The sequence below is a fragment of the Bison bison genome, unplaced genomic scaffold (genome assembly GCF_000754665.1).
Source record: "Bison bison bison isolate TAMUID 2011002044 unplaced genomic scaffold, Bison_UMD1.0 scf7180017864530, whole genome shotgun sequence".
Taxonomy (NCBI): Eukaryota; Metazoa; Chordata; class Mammalia; order Artiodactyla; family Bovidae; genus Bison; species Bison bison.
Genome location: NW_011495080.1, coordinates 3581312 through 3593955, shown reverse-complemented (window position 1 = coordinate 3593955; position 12644 = coordinate 3581312). Strand labels below are relative to the sequence as shown.

The window sequence follows — 12644 nt, the reverse complement described above, 5'->3', positions numbered from 1 at the left end:
TTCCTGTCACAAACATTTGTATGCAACCAAATGCTCCTGGGTGTGCAACCAGAAGCTGAACAGCCACTTGCAGATGTACAAATAACACAAGCATAGACCACATGGTTGGGCCAGATGACTAAATTCACTTCCAAATCTGAGTTTCTGTTTCTATCATTCTGTGAATTGATGCAAGACAATCCTCTGGGCTTCTATGTTTAATCAAATACAGAAATAGTCTATCATGTCTTGAATGTCTGAGGCTGCCAACGCTAGCATTAGCCAAATTGATAAAAACAACATGATGAACAACAAAATCGTATGTCATTTCAAAATCTCTCTGTAGGCGTCTAATGAAACGATGGGTGTTTTGTCCTCACCTCTTTCTGCAGATCTGTCTCCTGCTCAAGATAACCCTGTGAACGTTGATCTCCCTCCAGTGTCAGAGCAGATTATGCAGACTCTGAGCGAACTTGCCAAGTCTTTCCAGGATATGGCTGACCGCTGCTTGCTGGTCCTACACCTGGAAGTCAGGTATGACTTCTTCAAGTACAAGACTTCGTGATTTAAATGCACTGTGGGTCATGTCATCATCCATTTTTGTTCTTATTATGGATGTTGTTCTTTTTTTGATACTAAAAGTGATATTTAGTGTTATTCAGTCACTGTTAGTTTTTAAGTACATGATGTATTGTGAATATGGTGGTTTGGAGTTTGCATGGCCCATGACATCAGAAATGCTGTGGATCAGAATATCTATATGGGTTGGATAGGCTATCTTAAGTAACTTAATTAACTTGACTAATTCAGTTTCCTCCTTTTAAAAATAAAGACAATAATTTCTAACTTCAGTTCAGTTCAGTCGCTCAGTCGTGTCCGACTCTTTGCGACCCCATGAATCGCAGCACACCAGGCCTCCCTGTCCATCACCAGCTCCTGGAGTTCACTCAAACTCACGTCCATCAAGTTGGTGGTGCCATCCAGACATCTCATCCTCTGTTGTCCCCTTCTCCTCCTGCCCCCAATCCCTCCCAGCATCAGAATCTTTTCCAATGAGTCAACTCTTCACATGAGGTGGCCAAAGTATTGGAGTTTCAGCCTCAGCATCAGTCCTTCCAATGAACACCCAGGACTGATCTCCTTTAGGATGGACTGGTTGGATCTCCTTGCAGTCCAAGGACTCTTGAGAGTCTTCTCCAACACCACAGTTCAAAAGCATCAATTCTTTGGCACTCAGCCTTCTTCACAGTCCAACTCTCACATCCATACATGACCACTGGAAAAACGATAGCCTTGACTAGATGGACCTTTGTTGGCAAAGTAATATCTCTGCTTTTGAATATGTTATCTAGGTTGATCATAACTTTCCTTCCAAGGAGTAAGTGTCTTTTAATTTCATGGCTGCAATCACCATCTGCAGGGACTTTTTAAATGAAATAAAAAGTTCAATGCCTGCCACAGAGTAAGTGCTCACTATATGGTAGCTTTTCAACTATGGTGACTTTATTGCCATCGGTATTTTTATTATGGTATTCTGTTAATCAAGAAAGGAGTGTACAGATGAAAGATCTATGATATCTTCCTTTAAGAACTTAAAACCCAATTGAAGGAATTAAGTTCAATCATAATTCAAGAAAATAGTTTCTAAGATGTGATATTGCTGGGCTCTTGTTTCCTCCCCTGAAGTGTAGAATACTATGATTAGTTTATTATCTATTATCTGTCGAGACTCTAGTATTACACCTATGGAAATGGTAGGAAGAAAAGACTAGGAAGTCTCCAATCACTTATTTATTCATTCAATTAAATATTTATTGAGTGTTCTAAGAATTGGGTAACAGCAATGAAAAGAACACTCAAGGTCTCTGCTCTCATAGAGCTACATTCTTATTGGGTAAACAGCCAATGAATAAATACAAAGGAAAATTTCAGATTAGTGTAACTAAAAAAAAAACAAAAACAATAGCAGAATGGAATTAAATGGTGCTATCAAATAGAAATATAAAGTAAGCTACACATATGAACCACATCAGTTCAGTTCAGTCACTCAGTCGTGTACAACTCTTTGCAACCCCATGGACCGCAGCACGCCAGGACTCCCTGTCCATCACCAACTCCTGGAGTTTACCCAAACTCATGTCCATTGAGTTAGTGATGCCATCCAACTATCTCATCCTCTGTCGTCCCCTTCAATCTTTCCCAGTATCAGGGTCTTTTCAAATGAGTCAGTTCTTTGCATCAGGTGGCCAAAGTATTGGAGTTTCAGCTTTAACATCAGTCCTTCCAATGAACACCCAGGACTGATCTCCTTCAGAATGGACTGGTTGGATCTCCTTGCAGTCCAAGGGACTCTCAAGAGTCTTCTCCAACACCACAGTTCAAAAGCATCAATTATTTGGCACTCAGCTTTCTTTATAATCCAACTCTCACATCCATACACGACTACTGGAAAAACCATAGCTGTGACTAGACAAGACCACACAAATAATTTAAATATTCTAATAGTTACCTTAAAAAAATAGAAACACATGATCTTAATGTATCATATTTTATCCAACCCAGTATGTCCAAAATATTATCATTTTAATTTGGAATTCACATACAAATTATTAATGAGATAGTTTACATTTTTCATCCTACACCTTTGAAATCTATGATATCTTATAGCACATCAAAATTTGGACTAGTCTCATTTCAGCTGCACAGTAGCCATGTGTAGCTAGCATTATCATACTGGACAGTGCAGAGAATGGCTGAGGTTTACTAGAGAGCGGGGTTAGGTAATTTTATGTTTTATATAAAGTGGTCAGGGAAATTGTGACAAGGTACTAAGAAGGAGTCATCTGTACAAAGACCTTATGGAAAAGAGTTTCGGGCAGAGGGAGGGGCACTCACAAGATCCTGAGGTGGCAGATTTGAAGAACAGAGAAGATCCCAGTATGACTATAACTCAGTGAACAAGAGGATGAGAGGACTGAAAGGAAGGGTAAAGCTGATCTCCTTTAGAATGGACTGGTTGGATCTCCTTGCAGTCCAAGGGACTCTCAAGAGTCTTCTCCAACACCACAGTTCAAAAGCATCAATTCTTCGGTGCTCAGCCTTCTTCACAGTCCAACTCTCACATCCATACATGACCACAGGAAAAACCATAGCCTTGACTAGACGAACCTTTATTGGCAAAGTAATGTCTCATCTCACACGCTAGTAAAGTAATGCTCAAAATTCTCAAGAGGCAGATCAGGAAGCAACAGTTAGAACTGGACATGGAACAACAGACTGGTTCTCAATAGGAAAAGGAGTACGTCAAGGCTGTATATTGTCACCCGGTTTATTTAACTTCTATGCAGAGTATATCGTGAGAAACGCTGGACTGGAAGAAACACAAGCTGGAATCAAGATTGCCGGGAGAAATATCAATAACCTCAGATATGCAGATGACACCACCCTTATGGCAGAAAGTGAAGAGGAACTCAAAAGCCTCTTGATGAAGGTGAAAGTGGAGAGTGAAAAAGTTGGCTTAAAGCTCAACATTCAGAAAACGAAGATCATGGCATCCAGTCCCATCACGTCATGGGAAATAGATGGGGAAACAGTGAAAACAGTGTCAGACTTTATTTTTCTGGGCTCTCAAATCACTGCAGATGGTGACTGCAGCCTTGAAATTAAAAGATGCTTACTCCTTGGAAGGAAAGTTATGACCAACCTAGGTAGCATATTCAAAAGCAGAGACATTACTTTCTGTGAATAGATAAATGCAACTGATGAGGAAAAAAAGAAACAGTAATACCCTGATGCCTCTGTTACCTGGGTTGTGCAGAAAACCATCAAATTAATTACTCTCACAGCTCCTAGAATTTATGTTATTGATTGCGTAGGTACACGATGTGTTCTTCATTTGGAAGTATCATCTTGTAGTGTAGTTAATTTAAAGTGTGATATTTTCAAGGCATTTGAGTAAGATCATTTTAATCCTTAACCTCTAACCTGCTTTTTAAAATTTTTGTACATCTTGGCAATAGTATTTTTAATAATGTTAAGCATATTTTAGTCATTATTTAATAATTAACTTTACAAGAAACCATTCAGTGCTGTAACATCTATTGCCATATCTCCTTCCTCATTAATTTAAAAATAGAAAAAGGATCATTTTAAGACTAAATTACAAAAAAAAGACTGAGTTTTAGAGTCCCGGATGCAGAATTATCTTTACTTAACTGTAAATGAAAACACTAAATATGTTTATTTTTTCCAAATTAAATTTTCTTGTATCTTCTTTTAACATGGTTTCAGCATTCAGGTTGCTTTCCTATGAATGTGCTCCAGATTGTCTTTGCTTCTTCTTAAGTATGGTACAAAAAACTAGACAGAGCGCTCCATGTACGGCTCAGATAGTGGATGTTGACATACTTTATTCATTCCTTGTCACAGTAACAAGATTTCATTTGTTTGTACAGTTAATGATAGAAAATGAATAAGGAGACCCCCAAGTAAATCGTTACTGTAGTAGTCCAACGCTACAATAGAGGAGACGGCTAAGGGCTATGGGTGCCCACAGTGGGTGACTGTGGAAGAAACGTTTAGCACCTGGGAGGCAGGAATCAGGTGTGCCTCATCATTGCTCTGGCTCTAGAACCTGTAACAGTCCTGTTGTATAGTAAGTGTTCAGTAAAAACTTCAGTGACTCTGGGGATTTAGCTGGTTTGAAATCAAACCCAGATAAAACAAGTGCAGGTTCCCCAAACAAAACCTGCTACTCATCAAAGACAGTGAACTGGTTTGGAACTCACAGTCCACCATATGGATTGGATTTGCCAAAAAATTCGTTTGGGTTTTTCTATAAGCTGTTACGGAAAAACCCAAACGAAACTTTTTGGCCAACCCTATACTTAAGAGAGGTACAAAGACTGCATGGCCCGACATCATCCTTGTCATCATAATCAGCTAAGGTTAGTTTTGTTCCCATCCAGTTGTAAAGGAGAATCAGCTTAGGACCTGTGGTCCTGGAGCTGGTACGATGAAGAAGTGGCTGGTTTGGCATTCTCTGGCACTTTTACCCAAGAAGCCAGAACAAACAGAAAAAGGAGGCGGGGCGCAGCGCATTTAATGGCGAAAGCTAGCAAGAAGTCTAGAACTTCAGATACCAAAAATTTGTCTTATTCCCCCAAATATTTTTACATCCGTAGCCCATCTTTTTCTTGAACATTGTTATAGTTCAAACCAAAAAGTGCTGTCAAAGCCAGTAGATTCTGTTTTGAAAGACATGTGACATGTTACCTGTGTCCCTGTAGGTCACATTTAACCACCAAGCAGTGCTTTTTTTATACAGTTTGAAGCATAAGGCATGTGACAACCCCAAGAGATGAAAGACGTGGTGAGACCATTAAAAATGGTTGAGGTTTTTTGGTTTTTGGTTTTCTCCCCTTTTTGGACTTTAGAAGAGGATAATTAAGTTGCCATTTCAGTCTGAGATGCTAAGAATGTCACCTTTATCAGCTGATTTCTCTCACCATCAGGAGGGTTCTAAGTGGGTTCAGCAGTAACTGCCTGTCGCTGTTGGGATCCTAAGCATGCACTTTCTGAAAACCAACCATCCTGCTGTGTAATCAGCAATATTTGCAGAAAAAATATTAATGCCAAAGTCATGTTAAGGTCAGCGACAACATGCCAGAATTCCAAAGGAAAAAACCCACTTTTTCTGAACTTGATATTTGCCAATGACTATTTTAAGTTCTTTTTCATCTCTGATCATTTGGGGAGAGGAAGCTAGCGCCTTAAAATAGTTTTTCTCTCTCCTGTCTGCCATTCACTTCAGTATCTCATGAAAGTGTTAGTCGCTCAGTCATGTCTGACTCTTTGCGACCCCACAGACTATAGCCTGCCATGCTCTTCTGTCTATGGGCTTTTCCAGGCCAGAATACTGGAGTGGGTTGTCATGCCCTTCCCCAAGGGATCTTCCTGACCAAGGAATTGAACCCGAGTCTCCTGCATTGTAGGCAGGTTCTTTACTGTCTGAGCTACCAGGGAAGTCCAGTATCTCATAAACGCCTCCAATTCATAGTAATTTCCTAAGCAGTCTCTACTTCTAGTTTCTATTATTCTCTACCATCAATTTACTCTTTATACTGTGCCGAATCATCTTGCAAAAACTCATATCTGATTATATCGTTTCACCTCTTAAAATCCTGTTTAGATGACCTCAATCTTATGATGACCTGGTCCCTGACCACCTCCCCAAGCTCACTTCATGCCTCTGTCATGTCATCTCTATGTACTGAAAGGAACTTCTGGTCAGTCCTTAAAACCGTCCTCCATTCACACCCTCATGCCATTGCACATGGTCTTCCCATTGCCTGAGGCGTGCATGCGTGCTCAGTCACTCAATCGTGTCCGACTCTTTTCAACCCCATGGACCATACCCTGCCAGTCTCCTCTGTCCATGGGATTTTCCCAGCAAGAATACTGGAGTGGGTTGCCATTTCCTTCTCTGGGAGATCTTGTCAACCCAGGGATGGACTCCAGGTCTCCTGCATTGGCAGGCGGACTCTTTACCACTGAGAGACCTGAGAAGCCTCATTGTCTGAGGTGGTAATGGTCTATAGTTTACTGTAAAAGTATTTTAGCATTGATGACTTGGTTTTATTTTCAACTAAGTGTTACTTAGTTTAAATTTCAACTGTGAAATAGCAGTCAGTTTCCCTAGGCATGAATCCCACTCCAGGGTTGTTCAATTTTCATTTTATCAAAAATGTCTCATTCTGGAAGGACTGTAACTGGTGCAGTTACTGGTATCCTGATCAAAACCAAACACTTCAAGCTTATGAATGTCAGAAAGAGTTTTTACTGGCAAAATTAATCTTTAGTTTTTAGTAACTGTTAAAGTGATCACCTATCATAAAAACACACTGACAGTCAAGATATTTGGATTTCCTTAAATGAACAGATTATAAAAATATAGCACATCCTATGCAAAACTTCCTTTTAAATGGATCATACATCTAAGTGTAAAACTTCAAACTGTAAAAATCCCAGAAGAAAATATAGGAAGAAATCTTTGTAACTTTGGGCAAAGTTTTCTTAAAGCTAACCCCTAGAGTACCAGCCATAAAAGAAAAAATTTATTAAATTGAACTTCATCAAAATTTAAAACCATTCTTTGAAAGACATTGTTAAGATGAAAAGACAAGCCAAAAATTGGGAAGAAATATTTACAAAACGCATGTCTGATAACTTGCTACCCTGGTGGCTCAGACGGTAAAAAATCTGCCTGCAATGCAGGAAACTCAGGTTCAATCCCTGGGTCTGGAGAAAGGAGTGGCAACCCACTCCAGTATTCTTGCCTGGAGAACCCCATGGACAGAGGAGCCTGGTGGGCTACAGTTTATGGGGTCACAAAGAGTCAGACACAACTGAGTGACTAACACTTTCTTTTCAGCCTATATTAAAAACCCTCAGTACTTAATAATAAGAAAATAAATAGCTCAATAAAAATTTAGGCAAGTGATATGAATACAAAGATGTATGGATGGCAAATAAATATATGAAAATGTGTCCAACATCATTAGTCACTAGTAAAATGCAAATTAAAGCCCCAGTGAGACACCACTGTACATCTATTAAAATGAATTAAAAAAAAATTTTTTTTTAACTGACAACACTTGAGGGCAGTATCCTAGAAGAAATAAGCTAGACACAGAAAGACAACTACTGCATGGCATCACTTATATGTCAAATCTTTTTTTTAGGAAATCACAGAAACAGAGCAGAAAAGTGGTGGCTAGAGGATGAGAGAAATAGGAAGTGGTTGGTAAAAGGCTACAAATCTCAGCTGTAAGATAAACAAGGTCTGAGGATCTAATGTAAACCAGACTATACTTGATAACACTGTACTGTATAATTGAAATTTGCTGACAGGGTAGTACTTAAGTGTTCTCACTTTTTTAAAAAAGAAAGGATAAATATGTGACGTGATGGATGTATTAATTATCTAGATGAAGGGAATCCTTTCACAGTGTATACATATATCAAGTTGCCATGATGTACACTAAATATCTTATAATCGTTTAATGCCAGTTATACCTTCACAAAGCTTAAGTTTTTATAAAAAAAAAAAAAAGCTCACAACAAAAAGTGCTGGTGAGAATGCAAAGCGACTGGAACTCTTTCCTACATTGCTAGTAGGAAAGCAAAGTGGCACAGCTCCTTTGGAAAACAATTTGGTGGTTTCTTACAAAATTAAATGTATACTTACCATATGATGCAACAATCCCACTTCTAGATATTTACCCAAGAGAAAGAGAAAATTATATTTACATAAAAACCTATACGTGAAGCTGATTAATTCATAATCACTGCAAACAAGAAACAACCCTGATGTCAGCTGGTGATGGCTAAATCATGGCACATTCATAGGCAGGAGGCCACGCTGCAATAACAAGGAATGGACAGCAACATGGATAAATCTCAGATGTTTGAGGCAGACTGAAAGACACTAAACCCCAAAGGCTACATGCTATACAATTGCATATATATGGCTTTCCAGAAGAGACAAAACTGTGGGGACAGAAAATAGATTTGTAGTTGCAAGAGCCTTGGGGTATAAGTAGAGGTTGACTTCAGGGTGGCACAATGGAGTTCTGGAAGTGAGAGAATTGTTCTATAATTTGATTATGGTGATGCTTATACAACTGGTTGCATTTGTCAAAACTCATAAAACTGTACACTAGAAAGGTGAATTTACTGTTTGTAAATTGTCACCAAGATGATGATTAAGCCTGTGGTTGCAATATTAGGGATGATGTTCAAGGCTGTGGCCATTTGTTTAGGCATATTCTCATTACCTGATGCCAGGTCTAGGCATGACAGAATCCCTACTCTGGATTATCATCCTGTCTACTTCCAGTGAACCTTTCCTGTCAAGATCAGATGGAGCACGGAAAACAATCAATAAACTTACAGAACAAACCTGTTTGATCTATACCTGCCAGTGGATGGGGGAGGGGTGGGGTGGTTGTATGTTTGTTTTTAGTAAATACCTGTACGTGTGGGTGGCCAGTCCTGGGTGTTCATTGGAAGGAATGATGCTGAGGCTGAAACTCCAATACTTTGGAGGCGAGGGGTACATAAAAATTTAAAGGGCCACTGCTGTCTTAAATATTTGGGTGCACTGTCACAAGAAGAGGGTTGTTTTCATCAGGAAGAATCATACCAACTTCTTTCCCCATCTCTCTCTCTTCCAGGGTCCACTGTTTCCACTATCTCATCCCTCTTGCGAAGGAGGGGAACTACGCCATTGTCGCGAATGTGGAAAGTATGGACTATGACCCACTGGTGGTGAAGCTCAACAAAGATATCAGTGCCATTGAAGAAGCCATGAGTGCCAGCCTCCAGCAGCACAAGTTCCAGTACATATTTGAAGGTCAGACCCTGCCCCTGTCCCTGAGAGTTTGGGAGGAAAGAAGGGTGAAGGTTTTCCTGATTTTTTTCTCTATTACTAAAGCTCAAAACTTGTAGTAAAAAGTTTTTGATTTTTTGTTTGTTTTTTGCTTTTTGGATTAAAGCAGCAATACCTAGCCTCTCTGTGTATGGCTAGGTAGGCAACAGTGTGGCTGCCATCTGCTCTTTCTTGACGAGGAGATTTAATCCAAGACGAGGCAGATGGCAGCCCGGCTGCCTCCTTGACACACCACTCATGAGAGCTGGGTAAGTGTGTGGAGTGGACCACAAATTAACTCAAGAAGAGCTCATAAAGGAAAAAGAAACACACACAAGAAGAAGAGAACCCTGAGAGATCCCCTCATTGGCTAAAATTATCCCTGGAAGGGGACGTTTTCTTTCAGAGAATGAATTTTTGTCTGAAGAGAAAACAGAAACCACTGATGAACAGCAGCTCTGAGAAGTCTGCATCCATAAACACCTTCAGAGGCAAGGAAGCAAGGAAGGGTGTGGACAGCAGTACTACCCAAAGGTGTTTGCCTTCAACATTCAAAAAAGTGAGCGGCCAGCCAAATCATTTGCGTGATGGATTCCTCCAAAGGACCCTTTTTTAAGACTTCCAGTCATATCCCCTTTTTTCTTGTTTCGGTTGGTTTGTACATAGACCCCGGGGCCAAAAGTATCTATGGTGTCTCACAGAATTCAGCCAGTGTAACTTAAAACAAGAAGGTACTTACTGCAAAGGATTGTGGCAGCCTAAAGATGGAAAGAAAGTGCCAATGCATGACCATGTCTTGCTTCTAGCAAATGCAGAAACCACCCCCCCCCCCACCCAAAAAAAAAATCCTATTTTCTCATTAAATTATGTCATAGTGATGAAGATGTGTTCTGAAAGGGAATGTTCCGGAAAGACTTTAGCCAGAATGTATAAGTGATGAAAAAGGTTCGTCAGCCCCGTGGCTCTGTGTCCTGGGGACTGCAGTCATACTGTCTGTCTTAACAGTCTAGGACCCATCTAAGAATCACTCTCCTGACCACACAGAATTCCCCAATGGCTTTTGACACTGGCTCTTCCAAGTCCCACATGTCACCATTCACATCCCAGAGTTTTCCTCTCATTTGGACCAGACATTTCTTGACATCTAATCCTTCTGGGAAACAATAGAGGTATAATCCTCTGACACAGAAGAGATTTTAATTAAAAAAAAAAATCATAAATTGGAAATTTCCTACTTAAAAAAAGCTAGCTATCCCCTGTCATATCACTTTCTAAATTCAAGGGCATATTATTGAATTTCCCAAGTGGAGGAGGTGACAGTGGTCTCAGTCTTCTTGGTGTGGCAAGGAGAAATATTTTATTATTTTTTTAAGGGGTGTATTTAATCACAGATACTGTTTAAAATTCCTGGAGTATAGTGATAATACAAAGCAGACCAACTTTTAACTGGTTTATTATTATAATTTATCATGCTTAATTATTATATACATTTATTTCTGTAATCTGTTTTTTATTCTCTATAACCAGTGCATCACCTCATAGCCTATGCTTAGGGCAGACCACATTAAACCACTGCATAACAAAATTCTGCCTGAAGTTATGGGCTCAAGGGCATCATAGCAAAAGAACCAACAGAGATTTTTCACATAAATTGTCTAGCTTTAAATGTAAAATCCATGTGTGTGTTTCTTTCCCTTTGAGTGAAAAGCTTTTTACTTCACCTTATAAGAGTAGCTAATTTGTCATGTTGAAGCCACATTGGGTGAGTGTAGCTGAAGCAATGGAGAAGGCAATGGCACCCCACTCCAGAACTCTTGCCTGGAAAATCCCATGGATGGAGGAGCCTGGTAGGCTGCAGTCCATGGAGTCCCTAAGAGTCGGGCACGACTGGAGCGACTTAGCAGCAGCAGCAGCAGCAGCTGAAGCATGAGATGTTGCCTTCTCCTGTCCTTTTCCTACATGTATCCTAATCAAGGGAAAACTTGCTTTGAAGACAGAAGAAGCCTTTGAACCTGAAGTTGCACCCTGAGACAAAAATAGTAGACTATTCTCGACTAGTCAGACTAACTTGAGATTTCTGAGAAAATATCTTGCCAGAGTCCAACTTTGTAAGAATAAGAGAAGAAGGAGGAAGAGAGGTTTACTTAGTTCCAAGCATTTCGAATTGAAATCTAACTTCTAAAAATGGTAACCCACATGTTCCTCGGGTTGTTCTGAACCAACATTCCTCAACTTCATTACCTAAGATAACCTGAAATGGGATCTCTTAGTTTGCTGACATCCTAATCAGCAATTTGTCAAATTTCACAGACCTTAAGACAGTCCTTTGGCGGTGAGAACAACTCACTCAATGAGACCCCTGAAAAACTACACAGGAGTCCTGTGGGAACTCAGCAGTTCATGTGTGATCTGCTTTTCCTTCCACTTTGTTTCGAGTTATGTTCTCTCCCATTACTGCTTTAGAAATATACCCCATTGTCAGCGTTGAGGTATCTTAACATTAATGCCAAGAGTCCAATTTCTTATTGATTTATTTTTATTTACATAGGTTCCCAATCAACTTCTGAGCCAAAAGTACAACCCCTACCTGTTTTGTAGGAGGAAAAGGAGGCTAAACAGATGACAGTATTTATATATGGTGTTCTCTGCTTTAAAATAGTTCAACAGGAAAAACAGAAGTTTTACTCAGTAATTTAAAAAATTCTAGCATATACTCTTCCAGAGAAGGCAATGGCACCCCACTCCAGACTCTTGCCTGGAAAATCCCAGGGATGGAGGAGCCTGGTGGGCTGCAGTCCATGGGGTCACTAGGAGTCAGACATGACTTAGCGACTTCACTTTATTTTTTCACTTTCATGCATTGGAGAAGGAAATGGCAACCCACTCCAGTGTTCTTGCCTGGAGAATCCCAGGGACAGGGGAGCCTGGTGGGCTGCCGTCTATGGGGTCGCACAGAGTCGGACATGACTGAAGCGACTTAGCAGCAGCAGCAGCAGCAGCAGCATATACTCTTAAGCCTTGGCCTGTGGCTTTAGCTGTATATGGCAGTGCAGAAACTGTGGATGTACCCGGTTTTTTACCAGCATGAAGCCTCCCCACTTGTAACTCCTTGGGCAGTATCTAACTACTCCAAAATCACTGTAATATCAGGTGGTCCAACCATCACAGCTAAGTTTTCTTTGGTCACTTACATTTTCTGAGGACTAGAGAGAGGAATCCTGTGTGTCCGTTTCTT

General features: G+C 40.2%; 1 protein-coding gene across 1 annotated transcript in view; it reads left to right on the top strand.

The window, feature by feature from the left end:
* Window positions 1-12644, top strand: part of LOC104982305 (exocyst complex component 4) — a 236826-nt gene that overhangs the window by 165963 nt on the left and 58219 nt on the right. Inside the window, exons 5-6 of the mRNA XM_010831656.1 lie at window positions 372-513; window positions 9216-9394. Coding sequence (XP_010829958.1) covers window positions 372-513; window positions 9216-9394 — 321 coding nt within the window. The remainder of the gene's footprint in view (window positions 1-371; window positions 514-9215; window positions 9395-12644) is intronic.